The sequence below is a fragment of the Hemicordylus capensis genome, chromosome 2, assembly GCF_027244095.1.
Source record: "Hemicordylus capensis ecotype Gifberg chromosome 2, rHemCap1.1.pri, whole genome shotgun sequence".
Taxonomy (NCBI): Eukaryota; Metazoa; Chordata; class Lepidosauria; order Squamata; family Cordylidae; genus Hemicordylus; species Hemicordylus capensis.
This window is the reverse complement of record NC_069658.1, coordinates 403,970,227-403,988,714: the sequence shown is the minus strand read 5'-3', so window position 1 is coordinate 403,988,714 and position 18,488 is coordinate 403,970,227. Positions and strand designations below refer to the sequence as shown.

Here is an 18,488-nt window from a genome sequence, read left to right as displayed (position 1 = left end):
GCTGTAGTGTGCGTGCAAAGTTCACCCAAGCACTTGTGAATTAAGGACTAAGAGCCTTAGGTGCTGTGGAATTTAAGTATGACAGTGATATTTGTTCCATAACTACTCTTCTGTCATGTTTTTTGTTTCTTTCTGTAGACATGGAGATATGCTATTCCTCTTTCCTTCAAGCCCAGCTGGCTCTTCCTCTGAGAACATGGATGTCTCTGTATCTCAAGGAATGCGCCATATAGGCGTTCCCCAGGTGGTAGAAGATGAGATTGACCAATACCTAATAAAACAAGATGGGAAGATATACAGAAACAGAGACCAGCAACTGTAAATACCATTGTTTTTTTCTATCTGGACTTTGTGGCCAGGAATTTTCATAGTTTTTCACAGGGAGGTTTGCTGCTTCTTCCCCTTGTTGCTTTTCTGTCCTTCACTTCAAATGTAACAGATGTAAATTAATACAAACCCATCTGGGTAGTTTTGCAGCACTAACTCTTTTCTTCTGTTCATAGGTGTACAAATGGGTCTGGGAATAGGGGATATAGGATAGGCTTATTGGATGCTTCATGGTTCCTTGGGTTGGGAAGAAACCCAGAGAAGAGTGTGTGTGTTCGTTCTCTTTGAAGAGCAGATTGCTTAGGTGACTGCCAGCATGAATAGTGATCAAAGTGGTAGGACCTCTCTGGGGAGGCCCCTTTCACACTTTGAGAACTCATGAAAGCTATTAGATTGAACTCTGTGCAGTCCTGTGAAATAATAACCTATACCAGAGAGGGTATATAACCAGTGAAACGCTTCTAACTTGGCAAGTAGGCACCTTTGAACATGGTGATTCTCTTTATTTAGCAGGGGGAGAGTAACTGGCCCTATCCACCCCCAGCACAGTACCTCCAGTGACTGGTGCTGGTGTCTGTCTTATGTTTCTTTTTAGATTCTGAGCCCTTTGGGGACAGGGATCCATCTTATTTATTTATTATTTCTCTGTGTAAACTGCCCTGAGCCATTTTTGGACGGGCGGTATAGAAATTGAATGAATAAATAAATAAATAAACCCAGGTACCCCTTCTGAAATTATCACCAAGAAAGTCTAGAAAAGGGTTTGCAAGCCTAGGCTTAAAACTTGACATGTATATGCCTGTGTCAAGCATATTCTGAAATGTGCTTTTTGCTTATTACTTCAATCAATCATGCCTCTTCTTGTGATTTTTGTGTATGCAGTGCCTTGCCATATGCTTGTACATCTATGTGCTCGAAACGTAACTGGCAAATAACCTCAGCACAGTCTGGGTTTCATGTGGAACAGCTCTCATTTGAACTAGACTTGCTGCAGCTATCTGAGAGTCTGAAGGCATATAGAGCAGCTCCGTCAGGTTTTCAGTGCTGTTCTCACCAGTGGCTAGCACCTACCGGCTTTGTGTCTTTGGGCAAGTTCAGGATGACCAACCTTGCCTTTTGAATTTGTTGTGGTGTGTCAATGGATGGATTTTTTCCCTTCTAATAAAAGGCTGAGAAATAATTAGCAAATGACCTGTAGTATTTGCTGGTCTCCTATAATCCAGATTGTGCTGCCACTGTATAGCCAGTTACCCAAAAGCTGTCAGTAACTTGAAGTGCAATGGGGTAGCTGGTCTTTCTGGTAGTCTCTGTGTAGTCTTTAGCAGAGTGGCTTCAAATGTTCTTGTATCTAAGTAAAGCAATAAAACTCAATTGCTGAAAGGCTGCCTGTATATTTGGCTGTAAGAACAATGGAAGGTTTATATCAAAGAAGGTATAGAAGTGAAATCCAGCAGGGTCCATGACTCTAGCTTCTCTACCTTCCTTTTGTCTTATAAATCTTTGTGCCTTTGAGATGTTGTAAGTTTTAGTATTTGTCAATTATGTTGAAACTCCAGCTCAGAGGTGCTCTTGATAAGAATATATTTCCTGAGAACTTTGAAGGAGCTTGAAACATACAAATCTTAAAAAGCACAGTGAAAATGTCCCAGGGTTTCACATATGTCTGGTAAAGAGGTATTGTGACCACCTGAAGTTCACTATAACAACCAGTTTTAAGAGTAGATTGCCTGTTGGAAGTAATTCCCCAAAGACTCTAAGCTTTTAAAATACATTGTTCATCTTAAAATGTAATCACTCCATTTTGCCCCTTTATATGGCTTTCCATGCATTTGAATCATTGCTTCAGTGAAGATCAGAAGTCTTTGAATAGAGAAGTATTGTCTACACTTTTCAAACAGCAGTTCTGTGATAAAAATTGTGCTTATGAAACCATCAAAGGCAAAACTCTCTGGTTCTTTGTTAGAAGTTATGCCTAACTTTTACAGCATATATTCAAAGAGAATAAATGTATCGTATTGTTGCTAGGAACAGCTGTGTTAAATGTATTTATGAAGGAAGGAACCAACAGTGGGGCAAGAAGGTCGCTCTAAGAAGGCTACTGCTGGTGAATGTTTAGCAATAAAACTATTCTGCTGAATCACAAAGCACTGCCTTGTGTGTGCCTTGTTGAGCTTAAGTCAACTGGTAAGGGAAGAATACTGCCCTGGACCTTTTCTGCAAGTGACCAACCCTTGGGGTATTGCAAAGAGCCATTGCACGTTGTATGTAGCACCCTCATAATTGGAGTTTCAGATACCATGGGGTCAATTTGAAGCAAATTGGCACAATTACTTAACAGATGTAGGTGTCTCCAGCAAATATATGAATGTCTTTATCAGTGTGAATCTTGAAAAATTTGATTTGCAGGTGGCTTGGTGACCATTTTTCCAGTTATTTCCCCTCATGCCAAATTCTAAAACTGTGTGCAACTGTATAAATAGGCTAGAGTGCTTTTCCATGGTGGTTAAACCTGGCTAGTAATTTTTGTTTCCCTTTACACAGATGTCGACATGGCCCTTTGGGTAAATGCGTGCACTGTGTACCATTAGAGGTAAGTAGGGTTGTTTTAATATTTTACTTGTGAAAATGCTCTGTGTGTGTGTGTGTGAATTGCTTTAATGCAGCTATTGAGAGGATGTTGCTGAAACATTAATGGGTCCTGTCTATGCTGATAATGGCTAAAGAGGCTAAACAAGTCTCTAGGATATATCTGTCTGTACCTGGATTTATTATGCTTTTGACATCTGCTTTTAGTAGATTTAACGGGATATACTGCTAGAGGATCAAGCAAAGTGTGTGTGTGTGTGTGTGTGTGTGTGTGTGTGTGTGTGTGTGTGTGTGGTGTACCTCCCACTTTCATTGTGGACTTCACTGTCCTATAAAGGTTAATTCCGGAGCTACTATAGTGTGTTCTTATATTCTAGATTTTGTGTAGTAAGGATCCTCAGAAAGGTCTCAGTTGTGTGCAGATTTTTTAAAAACTTGCATAAGAGTTCTCCAACTGTATTTGGTCAGTTAGCCTTTATCTCTGCCATTTTAAAAAGAGAGAGGGATTATACTCATGAGGCAGGTTGAATTCCTGAAGCCATTTTGAACAAGGGTAAAACTCCATACTGTACAAGAAAAAGGGGGGGTGGGGGCCAGTATTACTGTCCAAGTAGTAACTGCTGTGGAGAAAGAGCACAAAGCTTCCTAATTGTTTCCACATGAAATACCAGCAGAGAGTTCAGACTAAAACATCCATTTGTTCAGTGATCACTGCATTATCAAGCAGGTGTCTGACCTGTTTTTCCTTTGTGTGTATGGGTTTTTGGCAGCCTTTTGATGAAGATTATTTAAACCATCTGGAACCTCCTGTGAAGCATATGTCATTCCATGCCTACATCAGGAAACTGACCGGAGGCGCAGATAAGTAAGAAACTTGCACCATTTCTGCCAGGGAATCTCATTACCGATTATTTTTGTGAAAAGGGAGATCTGTTTATAGAGCAAAAACTGATTTACTTTAAAAGTGGATAAATAGTAACCAGCTTTGCAAATGGAAGAGAAGAATGAGTCTTCATAGTTATTTGCTCCACTTGATCAGCCAGGCTTAACACTTCTTATTCCAAACTAGGGCCACAGATTGATGCAGTTAGCATTTTGTGATGTTATTTAAGCCAAAGATTTGACATCTCGCCAGTATTCCAAATCCAAATGTCTTGTCAAAATGTCGATTCCAAAACTGTAGGCTGGAATTATAAACCTTCTCCCTCATTGCATTAGAATGAATGTGCTGAACATGATTTCATACATGTGTAACTTTTAATGGTGCTTTTCTATTGCAAGGACTTAGTACACAAAATAAAGAGGCATTAAACCTGGATCACTTGCTAAATAATGTTGCCTTAACAGAGTGATAAAACTACCACTAGAAACTGTAGCTGATGTTGATCTTCTCCTCATTGACATCAACAGCTTCTGTGTAGCAAAGTCCCATGTAAATATTAACAAAAATGTCAGATATGCAGGTAACACTGACTGGAGTGTAGATGCAAGTTGGCTTCTGTCCCACAGCCAGTGGGTCAAGCTGCATCTCTCTGGGATAGAGCAGTGTGCTCTACAAGAGCTTGTGAGCATTATTCAGTATTCTCATCTAATGTGTGCTCTACACTGAATAGTATTGGAATTCTTTCTTTCTGAAATGCACAGGTATTTAGCATGTGGCATGTTCTATGTGGTCGCAAAGAGTCGATACCAACTGGATGGCACTTAATCAATCAATCAATCAATCAATCAAATGTTCTCTTCTGTTTAGGGGGAAGTTTGTTGCCCTTGAAAACATTAGCTGCAAGATTAAATCTGGGTGTGAGGGACACCCTCCATGGCCAGAAGGCATTTGCACCAAGTGCCAACCAAGCGCCATCACACTCAACAGGCAGGTGAGATCACCATCAGGCATTCATGGAAGCTTGCTCTTCAAGACAGAAGAGGCATTACTTACCTCAGCTGTTTGTTTTCCGAAGGGAATGGCCAGCTTGGGCTTGGGTTTGGGAATGTTGTGTCCCTGTGGGAGTTGCTTGGTAAAGGACTGTGTGCTTAGCTTTTACACAAAGAGACTGGGGAATATATTTCTCAAGCTCTTTTCTTGTAAATTAGAGAATTTCTGTTCCGGGCATGAGCTACACATGCAATTTTCAATGGGTTTTAAGAACCACCCGCTCAGATTTCCATTTTACAGACACAAAGGATTGTGTGTTTTGTAAAGTAGAATTAGTGGCTAGTGAAAGGGGATCCTGGGTGTGAAGGGGATCCTTCTCTTGATTTCCTACAAAACACATTGATTGGGAATGTGAGTGTTGGTATTGTGGGAGGGAATGAATTTGAGAAAATACAGAGTAGTAGGAGGAAAGAGGGCAAACCTGTCCTTCCAACTCTTTTCTGTACTTGGAACCTGTGACAGTACTCAGTAGCACATATAGCTTGGGAGGTGTGGTGTGTAGAGGGAGAAAGCGTATGTATCTGAGCAATGGAACGGAGTCAGAGGGCAGCAAACTAAAGTCTAGCCTATGTGACGGTGGTTAAATTTTACTGATTCTTGTCAGGAGCCTGGCTTAATACTGTGTTTCCCCCCAACTGCAGAAATACAGGCATGTGGATAACATAATGTTTGAGAACCATACGATTGCAGATCGCTTTTTAGACTTCTGGAGAAAAACAGGAAATCAGCATTTTGGATATTTATATGGGAGGTATACAGAGCACAAGGACATCCCTCTGGGTATCCGAGCTGAGGTAGCTGCCATCTATGAACCTCCGCAGGTAATGGCTCCTCCAGTCTTGTATGTGGAGGATTTCCCTACTTAAAAAGGTGCTTGGGAAATGAAATCACTCATTTAGTACTTTCTGAATTCCGTCTCCAGCACCAAGCAAAACAATCTGCCTCACAGGGACCTTTTCCCAACCACTGGGGATAATCTCTAGCAGCATGAGTTAAGTGTGCCTGTGCAACCCCTGAAGTTTTCGAGGAGGGATCATTTTGACACTTGAGAGGGCACAGTAGAGATCCTCTGCTGCCCTGCCCACCAGTTTTGTAACTTGAGTGTCCGCACTGAGCCACTGAAGATATCTATAGTGTGCTGGAGAAGACAATTCATTGTCAGAGTTCTAGTTCAAAGCTGAGCCATAAATTCACTGTATGTGAGTACTTACAATGCATTCTCTTCTACAGCATATTTTTAGCTTTACACACCTTAAAATGCAAAGTGTAAAGAGGCCTGTGTGTTTCTGGGAAGTGTAGTGATAAAAGGTGCCAGTATAATAGAGTGGATTGGGATAATTTAAAGCTGCAAAATCACTTTAAGACACTAGGTGGCACCAGTTGCTGAGTTCTCTTACCTGCAAGATAAAAGCGATTAGCATGATTAAGATGAATGTTAAGGAAAATAACTTTAGATGACCTAGTATTATAGCAATGGAAAAGTACAAATGGAACTTCATATACATTCATATGTGTATTGCCTAAGTAAAGAAATGATATGGAAATTTAGTTAGATGACCTCTTGTTCAAATGAATTAACTCTCTCCAATTAATACTGAATTTAACTTTCCAGAACTGTAATTTATTTTTATGTTTGTATGCTGCTCTTCCTCTGAGAGCCCAAAGTGGTATACATAGTTGAGTTTAACCTCACAACAACCCTGTGAGGTAGGTTAGGCTGAGAGATAAGTAATGGGCCCAGAGTCACCCAGAGAGTTTCATGGCTGAATGGGGATTTGAACTTGGGTCTCTCCAGTCCTAGTTCAACACCCTAACCACTGCATCACACTGGATCTCAATGAATTTGGCAAATAATAGGTTTGGCATCTTGTTTGGTTCTGGCAGAACAGGGAAATGACTTGACTAGCAAGCCAGAGGTTGCTGGTTCGAATCTCCACTGGTATGTTTCCCAGACTATGGGAAACATCTATATAGGAAGATGCTGAAAGGCATCATCTCATACTGCATGGAGATGGCAGTGGTAAACCCTTCCTGTATTCTACCAAAGACAACCACAGGGTTCTGTGATCGCCAGGAGTCGACACCGACTTGACAGCACACTTTACCTTGGTTCTAGAGGTTTCAAGTGATGGAGAATCTGTTGTGATCATCTTAGCAACTTTTTAAATAGTTGATGATCCTTACAAATCACAATGGTCTTGGAAGTGTTGATGAGCAGCTACTGCAGAAATGTGCGGGAGAGACTCCTGCTGGTTTTGCCTGGTATGTTTAGCTGCTGGTTGCCGCTACCTGCTTATCTATAAAGTGTATGTGTGTCAGGTGGTTTGGGACACATGAGCAGTAATATTTCATTATTGCACACACTGGGGATCTGCTCATGAGAGCCTGTTAAGTTGCAAAATAAACTTACATCAGCTCCCTTCAACCCTCTGCACACCAGGAAGTTAAGTGCTGAGTATTTTGATCTCTTGCCAGTTTCAGTGTGTTTTGATATTACATCATGATGTATGCATAGAAGTCACCATGTGGCAGTGCTAGAGGGTTTGTCCTCTGACTTCTTGGTTCTTGTGTGATTTATCAGAGCTACTCTGAAGCTTGTTCAGTCCAAGATAAATCAGTAGTGTGAAGTTGTCTCAAGATTTGGAATTTGCAAAGTGGGTTTTATTCTTTTTTTGTGTGTCACTGAAACACTAAGAATAAAAAGTGCTGAGTTTAGCATCAAGCTCAGTAGTATTGCTAAAATTAATGTGGTACACTGTGCTCCTAAGCATCTCTGCTGGTTTTGCCAAAAACCAATAACAGTGACTTTTAGTGGATAGTAGAATTAAGAAGTCCTTAATCCAGTTCAGTCATCTCGTTGTTTGACGTGAGATGAGAGAGATGCTACTTCCTTTAATGCTTCAATTTCCCCACTGGGAAGTTGTAGGATGGAAGATGCAATGGGGTAAACCTATCAACACTGCATCTTTAAGTTCATTCTCTGCAAAGGAGAACATTAGGCAGATACAAAGATGACTTCTATTCACCGTATTAGAGCCCTGGTCTCTACACATATAGCAGAATGAGATTGTGAGGTTTCAAAGTGGTTCAGGTGGGAAATCATGTTTTTAATGTTGTCCAGCATAAAAGGTTCTCTACAGGTTTTGCAGACAGACTGGGCTGAGCTAGTACCTTTCCCCTTGATAGACCAGCTCTCTGCATATAGAGAGTTTTACACATGGGGAAACATTCAGAAATCCCACCTCTTAAAGCACACTCTCCTCTTATTCCATAGTCCAGACTCCAGAGAGAAGCTTGAACAGTCATCTCAGATTCATTCCCTTATTCCTTGCTTCCATGTGATGCAAAACTTCGCCTTGGTGATTGTGCCAACATGAGGATACCTGTGACCATTCTTTTAAAAATATAAAATGAGCACATTAGAGACAAGAGGTTAAAAGATTGGAGGTCTGTTTGCTTAACATAAAATTAGCTGATTTGCCATCTTGTCACCTACTTAAGTACATTTATCAATTAAAAACAACACCACTCCGAAGTCTCATGTAGACCTTTCCTGGCATTTGTGATGTGCTGTAAAATAATTCAGTATTCAAACCATAATGGTAAATTCTCCTACTTATGAGACTTTTTACAATAACCTGCTACATCAGAAATGTTGAACTTGATTTGTAATGGATTTTGTTGAAGACCTCTCATTTGTGCTAAACTTCAGTGCTAGTGGCAGATTGGAAGAAGTTAAGCTTCTTGAAAGTAATGGGTGGAAAGCAACTGATTCTGATGCGGAAACATAGCACATTATGAATTCTGAAAAGTTTTAATTATAAACTATTGTGAATAGTCTTTGTGTCATATGTTAACGTAACTACTGAATGAGGCACATCAGCCTCATGTCAATCGCTATTGCGCTGACATTATTGAAAGTGAGACATTTTATTTTCTGTGTGTTCTAGATATCTTGCCATGTTTGTAAACTAATCATTTTTCCCTTTTCAGATTGGTACACAAAACAGTCTGGAGCTCTTGGAAGATTCAAAGGCAGAGATTGTGGATGAGATTGCTGCCAAGCTTGGCCTGAGAAAGGTAACAAAACACGTTTGGGCAAACATGTTGGCATTATGGGGAGAATCCCCTTAAGACTGGGTCTTACTGGATAGCAGTTTTCTCCAGTTGTGCAAGTTAAATCAGGGTGGCTGAATGTTTGGAACCTAGTTTTGTTGGTTGGAAGCTAATACTACTAGCATTGTTTTTTGGAATTCAGACTGGGCTGGGGGTCATGTGATTTCTGCAGCCCTGTTTGTCCTAAGCTGGTATGGACCTGGGTGGCAGGATGTGCTGGGCTGCCACTGCCTACAAGACCAGTAGCCTCAAATTGATTGTCTGGAGTCCCAAGGGTTCCTCCAAAACCCTCAGGATATAGAAGCAAAGCTTGCCTTCAGGTCAGTGTGTGCCCACACACACACTCTGTTCTTTCCACAACTGTTTTCAAGTGCTCTTTGTAAAGGAGGCTTGGAATTCTTCTTTAGAATGTGCAGGTGTGTGCTGCTTAGAGTATATGTGGTGAGAACTAGTTTGCTGATTTGAAGAGTTCAAATCGGTCCCAGACTACTTGTGGGCAGGTATGGTCATGCCGGTGCAAAGCTGCAGTCTCATTTTGCATATCTTTCTAATGGCTTCAGTCTGCTCAGTCAGGCTCCCTCTTCTTGTTCAGTATGAGAGCAAGAAAAACAGGAATCATGACTTGCACCTCAACCACTGCTCCAGGTTAGTGGTGTGCATGCCCCCCGAACCGGTCCGGATGGGCCCGGGGGGGTTGTAGCTTTAAGGGCGGGGGGGGTAGTACGTCCCCCCCCCCCCGCCCGCCGCTCTTCCCCCTCCGGCGCTGTGACTTTCGCAAAAGTTTCTGGGGCGGCAGCGTTCCTCCCTGCTGCCCCTGGGCCCGTCATTAGCCCGATCGAGCTCAAACACGCTCCATGCATGCGCCCGTTCTGACGCGCGTGCGCACTCGTGGCCGCCACGCGCACGCACCCTACACGTCACATGTCGACATGTGACGTGTAGGGAGCGCACGCGCGGCAGCCACAAGTGATTTCACATGGAGATTTCTATGCATAAATCATGATGTAATATCAAAACACACTGAAACTGGCAAGAGATCAAAATACTCAACACTTAACTTCCTGGTGTGCAGAGGGTTGAAATTCACAGCGGCGGGGGGGGGGAGTACTACCCCCCCGCCCTTAAAGCTACAACCCTCCTCCGTGCTGAGCCGCCGGACTGGCTCGGAACCGGACCGGTTCGGAGGCCTCCAGAATGGCCTCCGAACCGGTTCGGGCACACCCCTACTCCAGGTGTGCTGCTCTGATATGACTGGTATAGTGTAGCTTTTACTTCGTGGATCTTGATTTTTCCATTGTTTGCAAGCTCAGTTACTTAAGAAATGCATTAATTCTAGCATCATTTTTATGCAGTTGCCTTTCTGATCATGCTTACATTTGTTACCTATATGAAAGTATTGCTTCTGTTGCCTGAATAAAGAATGGGATGCATTGATTACACATACACAGGATTGGATATTGACCAATCTTGGGTTGGCAGGTCGTGCAGGGCAGTCTGTCTGTCCATCAGTCATATTTTTATACCACCTGATATGTACATCTCTAGGTGGTGTACAAACCTTACAATATTTAAAGGTCAACAGAGATTAAAATACTTGACATAAAAACAATAGCATAAAACAGTTATTAAAACAAATTACTAAAATTATTAAAATTCTAATAGCCTGCAAGAACAGGAGAGTCTTGAGGGTCTTCCTGAAAACAAATAGAAAAAGAGATGCTCTTATTTCAGCAGGGAGCATGTTCCAAAGCCAGAAAGCCCGGTCCTGGGTCACCACCAAATGCGCTGGTGACAACTGTAACCGGACCTCTTCAGAAGATTGTTAACAGGTGGCAGGGTTTATGACAAAGGAGGTGCTCTCTTAAATAGCCTGGACCCAAGCCGTTAAGGGTTTTATAGGTAATAACCAGCACTTTGTATTTCACTCACAAACCTATCGGCAGCCAGTGCAGTTCTTTTAAAACCAGTGTTCAGTGGTCCATTCATGTTGTCCCAGAGACCAGTCTGGCTGCCGCATTCTGTGCCAATTGTAGTTTCCAGACTATGTACAAAAGCAGCCTCACATAGAGTGCATTACAGTCGTCAGGTCTGGAGGTTACCAGCATATGTACCACTGTTTTAAGGCCATTCACCTCTAGAAATGGACGTAGCTGGTGATAAATCAGGCAAAGCCGATAAAATGCGTTCCTGGCCACTGCCTCAACCTGAAAAACCAGGGAGAGCTTTGGGTCCAGGAGCACTCCCAAGCTACATACCTGATCTTTCAGGGGGAGTGTAACCTCATCCAGAACAGGCAAATCTAAACCATCTCCCAGGTCCCAGCCCCCCACAGTCAATACCTCATTTGGATTCAACTTCGCTCATCCAGCCCATTACTGCCTCCAGGCAGGCATTTAGGGAAGATATGCCATTTCCTGATGAGTTCAACATGGAGAAGTAGATCTGGGTGTCATCAGCATATTGATAACACCCTGTACCCCCAGCAGAATATTGATTTATTTGGGTTTATGTAGAAATCTGTGTTTAGTTCTTGCATCTGAGGTGCAATGTTCTGGTGAATCTAGTTGTTACATAAAAACGTAAGAGCTCTGCTGAATCAGGCCAAAGTCTATCGAGTCCAGCATCCTGTTTCCCACAATTGCCAATCACATGTCTCTGGGAAGCCACCAAGTAGGAGGAGGCACCCCCTTTCCCTCCAACTGGTATTCAGAGGCATACTCGCTCTGAAACCAGAGGTAGCATGTAGCCATCAAGGTTAGTAGCCACTGAGAGATTTGTCTTTCATGAATTTGTCTACTCTTTTAAAGCCATCTCAGCTAGTAGCTATCATCACATATAGTGGCAGCAAATTCCATTGATTAATAATGTACTGTGAAGAAGTACTTTCTTTTATTCATCTTAAATTTCCTGCCAGTTTCACGGGATGACCTCTGTTTCTAGTGTTGTGAGAGAGGGAGAAAAATATCTCTCTGTATGTTTTATCTACACCATGCACAATGTTATATACCTCAATTGTGTCATCCCCCCCCCCGCCTGGTTGCCTTTTTTCTGAACTAAAAAGCCCCAAATGCTGTAGCCGTTCCTTGCAAGCCTTTCCTGTTCCTTTACTCCAATTCTCCTAAGTTTATTTAGCTATATATGTGTACCCTGTTATCCATGGGGGTTCTGTCCCCGTAGATTTCAGTAGATAATGAGGCATTAAAGCAATGGGGGTGGGTGGGTTAGGTTCCTGGCAGCTGGAAAAATCAGCTAAAAACGGCAGGAAAGGGCGAAATAAAGTGCCCTACCTTGCTCTACGGGTCTCCATGAATGCCCCCACAAAGTCCCCAACCCCCCATTTTCTCTTGAAAAATCATGGAAAAAAATGTTTGTTTTTAAATGAGCCACGAAATGGTAGGGATGTGCACGGAACTGGTCTTGCCGGTCTGGCTTGTATCTGGACTGGATTCGAGCTGGCCTGGTCTGGGCTCAGGCTCAGCCGAACCGGGTCCGGTCTGGTCATCTATGACTTCGGAGGTCACTTCCGACCACCCCAAACCCACAGATAAACAAAATTAACCCTTTGTGAACCCCCCCCCTTGGTATGCCGAGGTCGGGTTTCAATTACCCAACTGTGAATACATGGAACCGCAGATGTTGGGTCCACGATTGGCGAGGTTCACCTGTACATATGACAACTTGTGACTTCATATCGGCAAAGGACACCTGGTTTATCTCCTTTCATTGTTTGCAAGTGTAACAGCAGCATCCCTTGAAGTGCTGGATGCTTGAGGGGTGAGCTATAAGGAGCTATTTCAGTACATATCTGCATTTCAAAGAGGCTCGGGTAAATTATTTCAGCAATATCAAGTGGGATTTGGGAAATGTGAGGTTTGAGTGGGAAAACGTTTCCTTTTTAGATTAGCTAGCATAGAAAAATGAGATCTTGAGAGAGCTTTGCAATGTGAACATGGAAAAATAAATATCTCTTTTTCAGGCAGAAGGAGAATGAAGAGCTCTACAGTCTCTAGATTATTCCATGATGGGATGTAAAGCTTGGTGCTGCAAATCTGTAAATTGTATTCAAATAAGCTCTGTGCAGCTGGGGGAGTAATTTCCTTCAGGCTGCTGTTGAGCAGGCTTTCTCAAAGATTCAGCTAGCCAAGAACATTTTGTACTGGTGGAGGAAGAGCTACTTAAAAAAAAAATTGGAAACATTGTGAAAATAAGCATTGTCTTTTAAGGTTGGCTGGATCTTCACGGATTTGGTCTCAGAGGATACGCGGAAGGGGACTGTCCGATACAGCCGGAACAAGGTGAGAAGCAAGTGTGTTTGGTCCATGTCCTCTTCATTTGCTGCTATTTATATTAGATCATACATGCAGGGTTTGCCAAACAAAATTCTTCTGGAGAGAACTGTGTGTGTGAGAGAGAGAAAGAGAAAAGTTAAGGGTGGATCTTGTTTATCATAACAGTAATAATTCATGAGTCCAGGAAGGGATTTAGTGGGACCATGAATTACTTGGGGTAGAGTTAAGTTTGTGGAGTGGTTTTGAATTCTGTCTAGGTACCAGTCATAACATCTGTTTCCCTTCCCTTATGTAGGGCTTACCTAATGTTCTTTTTCAAGTTTCCATATCTTTTGCTCTTCACCTTTTGCCATGGTGTCCCTTTTCCTTTTGTTGAGGGTGATCATAGGAGCTCCACCTTCCCCTGCAATTTGGACCTGGTGTGGGGATGAGGATCATTCCTGAGCAGTACAGCTATGGGGAAGATCACTGCCCCACTCTTGAGATCCAAGCTGGAGATGAAGGCTATAGCTGTCTGTTTTGACAGTGGGCAGCAGTAATGTTTGGAGCCCCTTTGCTGCTGCTGCTGCCGCCGCCTTAGTAAACCCTAGCCTTTTCCACCTGGACTGGAGGGAAGGGTTGGGTCTGGCTGTTCTGGCGACTGATGGCAGATGTGCTTGGATTGCCTTTATCATCCACTGCCAAAACAAGCCCCAACCTTTCTGTCTGGCTCCATCTTTGGAGCTTGGTATGTGGGTGGGGTGGGCATCACCCCTCCAACTGTACTGAGCACTCAGGGCATGAACCCCTGTCCATTCCCTGAGGCAAGCAGGAAAATGTCCCTGATCAGTTATATGCATCTAACCTGGGAGTAAGCCCCATTTGCCTCTTCAATAAACATACTCAAGATTGCAGTGAGGGTAGGGGCAAGTCCCTGGTGGACACAAATTTTGGTGTCGCTATCAAAGCCAGTCACTATTTGTAGGGGTGAGTGTGTAAGCAGAGTTGCCAACACTGGGAACACACTAGTATCCTTTTGTAACTTGGTCTGTTGTCCAGCTAATGTTTCTGTATACCTCCTAAAATCTTTCATTTGGAATCTACTCCTACAGCTGTGGTCACAGAAAGTAAGCTTTTATGCTGCAATTAGTTTCTGTCCAGCATATAGCAGTCGCCCACATGTCTGGAAGCTATTAACTACACCTCTGCCATGTGTAGCCTAATCCTTTCCATCTTTCCTTATGCATTTTATTTTTGAACCCTTTATTGCATTTGTTGTCTCTTTCCTGAATCTTCTACAGTTTTGTTGTGGCTAGAAGACAATATTCTCTGAACATAACTGAATCACACAACATAGTTACTTCTTTCATCTACTTTCTACATGATGAAACTGAGAGAAATCCCATAGCATTCTTCATTTCATAGAAGAAGCATACAGTGCTTTTATTACTCTTTAGGGGGAAAGTCATTCACTGGGCTCTCCTTCAGCCTTACCTTTGCCACCTTCTATTCTTAACATCTACCAGATGTGAATAGGCAAGCAACACGCAGCCCATAGACCACACGTGGCATTCAAGGTACTGTGTTCCCGGCTTGTGGACTTGGCTAAATTCCAAGCAATCTCAGCTTCCATGCAGCTTAGAAACAATAAATTTCTAGTTGTCATGGTTCTTGAGAGAGATCATAAACCTGTGTCTTAAAGGTTCAGCAACCAGAAACCTGAATTTATTTCTCTTTCAAATCTTATTTCTGAGCTCAGTTTTCTCAGTATGCTGAAAACTGCTTGCTGAAACTAAAACTCTGTGCAAAGAACAAGTAAATAGCTTAAACGAAAAAGCATTCAAAGCCCTCAAATGGATGTTTCCACTATTTCATTAGAAGATGGTAAAGATGCCCAGATAGCATCATAGGATTTCAGTGTACCCCAGCTACTTGTGAAAATATGCAGTTGAGAGATGCAGGTCCCCTAGTATTGTGTTAATTGTTTGTTTGAACCTTTTATCCTCAGTGCTGGATCTTGAAAGTTACCGATCCATGCTTCATTTCTGAAAATACTCCTGGCTTCCCTTGGGTACAGCCCGATATAATGGAGCCATCTCTTACCAATATCATCTTTCTTTCCCTTCCTTTTTTTTAAAGGACGCCTTTTTCCTAAGTGCAGAAGAATGCATTACAGCTGGGCACTTTCAGAATCAGCACCCAAACATATGCCGCCTCTCTCCAGATGGTCACTTTGGATCCAAGTTTGTCACTGTTGTGGCTACAGGTAAAAATAAAATAAAATTGTAGCCTATTTCTTAATTGTCGAAGGAGTTTCTTGGGATGCAGCAGGAGAGTGTTTCAGGTACTGAGACAGATTATCTTTGCTTCTATGTTCTAACTTGTTCTTTCGTAACTTTTAAAGGTAGCAAATGGCACTTTTAAGTCTTTGGCTCAGTTCAGATTTCATGTTCCTGATCCTCGAAATCATGTTTGGGAAGATCAGAAGAGTGGTTATCACTTTCCATTCCGCCTCCTGCTACTTTATTACATATGGATTCCCTCCTCTTCCTGGCTTGCATAACTATAATTTGCTGTGGATCTGGTTTTTACATGCTATGGTTAGCACTAACCAGGAATTGTCTCCAGGCTATAATTTGGAGCCATGGTTGAAGTGGGTTTGCAAACACGCCTAGTTTAGAGACATTCCTGATTAGTGCCATAATTTGCCTGATTTGGATGTTATAACAGACTAATTATGTAAACCAGGAAAGGGAAAATATACATGAGAGAAAGGAAGGAGGGAGCTCATGGCATGTGCCCCAGATGTCTGAAATGATCCTGTGAAACCAAAAACAGTGGGTTTAAAAACATTGAAATATTACAAATCCCTCCCTCGAACTGCTTACAGTCTGGGTTTACAAGGTGAGAGGAAACTACCAAGTGGTGGTTCAGCTGTAAGCAGAGCTTGTTAATGATAATCTTTAATCAGAGGCCATTAAAGTAGATCATGATAAAAGACAAAATTATGTTGTTGGATCCTCTTAATTGGAGTGGCACACATATACCCGGCAACAGAACACACACTTTAAAAATAACTGAGCAGTACTCTGGTAATACTGGGACAGTACCTCAAACACAGTTTTTAGCCCAATTGTGTTCACTACTGAGAACTGAGCTTTAGTCTCCTGCACCTTTTTTCTTTCTTTCCTCTGGCTCAGTGTAATGCCATAGCATTAGCAATACCAATAGCACTTACATTTATATACCGCTTTATAGCCGGACCTCTCTAAGCGGTTTACAATGATTTAGCATATTGCCCCCAACATTCTGGGTACTCTTTTTTTAGCTTTTTAAATGCTAGTCTGGTTACTTACTTATTTATTTATTTAGATTTTATATCCCGCTCTTCCTCCAAGGAGCCCAAAGTGGTGTAATACATACTTAAGTTTCTCCTCACAACAACCCTATGAAGTTGGTTAGGCTAGTAGCTGTACATCTCCTTATTTAATGGTTTTTATCAATGCAGCATATTTAATTTGTTTGTTTATGTATTCAGTCTTAATGACTCGATTCCTATGAAGTAGACAGTGAATAAATTTACAGAATAGGAATTTGGGAGAGAGGTATATGTAGATTGTCAAACAAGTGAAAGTTGGTCTTCACCTGTTTTTTATTTTGGTGGGACCTATCTATCAAATTTATAGACTGCCCCCCACTTCCATCTCTGGACAACACAAAACAAATTAAGACAAAAATGAAAACCTTAAAACAATTAAAAATCACAGTCAAGTTAAGAAGCTTGGGTGAAAAATAAACCTCTAAGGGCTTATTCAAAGTTGACAAGAGATAGTGAGGCTCTTCTTTCAACAGGGAGCACATTCCAGAGTCTCAGGGCAGCAACAGAGAAAGTCTGTCCCTGTGTAGCTACCAGACAAGCTAGTGGCAACTACAGACGAACCTTTCCAAATGATCTCAATAGGTGGTGGGGCTCATGGCGAAGAAGATCTCTCCCAGCAGTTTAGATGTTAAAAAGCATTGGAGACAGTATTGAGCCCTGAGCGATGCCATATAAAAGTTCACATTTTAAAGAGCAGCAGTTTCCAAGGGACACCATCTGGAATCTGCCCGAAATGTAGGAGTGGAACCACTGCAAAGCAGTGTCTTCCACCCTCCAACCTCTTCAGACACTCCAGAAGGATAGTATGGTTGATATTATTGAAAGCCACTGAGAGATCCAAAAGGACCAACAGAGTCTCACTCCTGTCAATTCCCAATTCAGGATCATCCATCAGGCCAACCAAGGCAGTCTCCGCCCCATAGCCAGCCTGAAAGTCAGTTTGAAATGGTTCTGTCTGATCCGTTTCCTCCAAGACTGCCTGTAGTTGGGAGGCCACCATCCTCTCAATTACCTTGCCCAACCAAGGAAGATTGGAGACAGGCTATAGTTGCTTAATTTTGAGGGATCCAATGCAGTCGTCTTCAGAAGAGTCGTCTAATGATTGCCTCTTTAAGACCGGGAGGCATCCTGCCCTGTTCAGTCCATGTTGTCTGTCTAACCTGTTCTCAGTGAAGCTGCACTGTGTAAGTTACAGATGGAAAACTAGTAGAAGTGAGGAAGTTCAGGGAATTGCAAGGAAAGGAAAGGGGGCAGTGTTCCCTGTAACAGGGCTTTCCAGGCATTGTTGACTACAATTCCCATAATCCCCAGCCAAAATCCATTGTAGTTGGGGATACTGGGAGTTGTAGTCAACAACATCTGGGAATCCCTGTTACAGGGAACACTGAAAGGGGGACAAAGGAAAGAGGGTTGCTTTGCCCATCCTTCTCCTTGTTCAACCCTTTGCTTCCTCAACTTCATCCCATTACTGTGTGGGCTGAAGGCTGTCCATGGCCATGGGAAGTGCTACTTCATTCATGCAGAATGAAATGAAGGTTTTCACCTCTATCATGGTGCAAGTTTTCCTCTTTGGGCCAATTCACAGGACTCACTTCATTAAACATTGATTACAAAATGTGCTGTCTGAAACCGTGCTGGTGAATGAGTGAAAACATTTATTCAGCTTGTCAGTTTGATAATGTCTGTACTATGATTTCAGTAGCCACTGCATAACCCATGTTCTGCTTGAGAAAAAGTTACAAGCAAATGGCTCAAAACAAAACCGCACAGTAAATAATACATTGATTTATCCATAGTGTGTTAAAACAAAAACTGTCTTTGCTCCCCCTCCTCCTCTGGAGAGAGCTTCTATTACTGAGTACCTCCAAAATTGCAGTAG

The 18,488-nt window shown here is 42.3% G+C and overlaps 1 protein-coding gene across 3 annotated transcripts in view; it reads left to right on the top strand.

Annotated features, from left to right (window-relative positions):
* The window catches only part of NPLOC4 (NPL4 homolog, ubiquitin recognition factor), a 64,235-nt gene that overhangs the window by 11,330 nt on the left and 34,417 nt on the right, over positions 1–18,488 (top strand). For all 3 annotated transcript variants that reach the window (XM_053289723.1, XM_053289725.1, XM_053289724.1), the window contains 8 exons: positions 139–318; positions 2,869–2,917; positions 3,684–3,778; positions 4,664–4,787; positions 5,488–5,667; positions 8,840–8,926; positions 13,186–13,257; positions 15,370–15,496. In XM_053289723.1, coding sequence (XP_053145698.1) covers positions 139–318; positions 2,869–2,917; positions 3,684–3,778; positions 4,664–4,787; positions 5,488–5,667; positions 8,840–8,926; positions 13,186–13,257; positions 15,370–15,496 — 914 coding nt within the window. The remainder of the gene's footprint in view (positions 1–138; positions 319–2,868; positions 2,918–3,683; positions 3,779–4,663; positions 4,788–5,487; positions 5,668–8,839; positions 8,927–13,185; positions 13,258–15,369; positions 15,497–18,488) is intronic.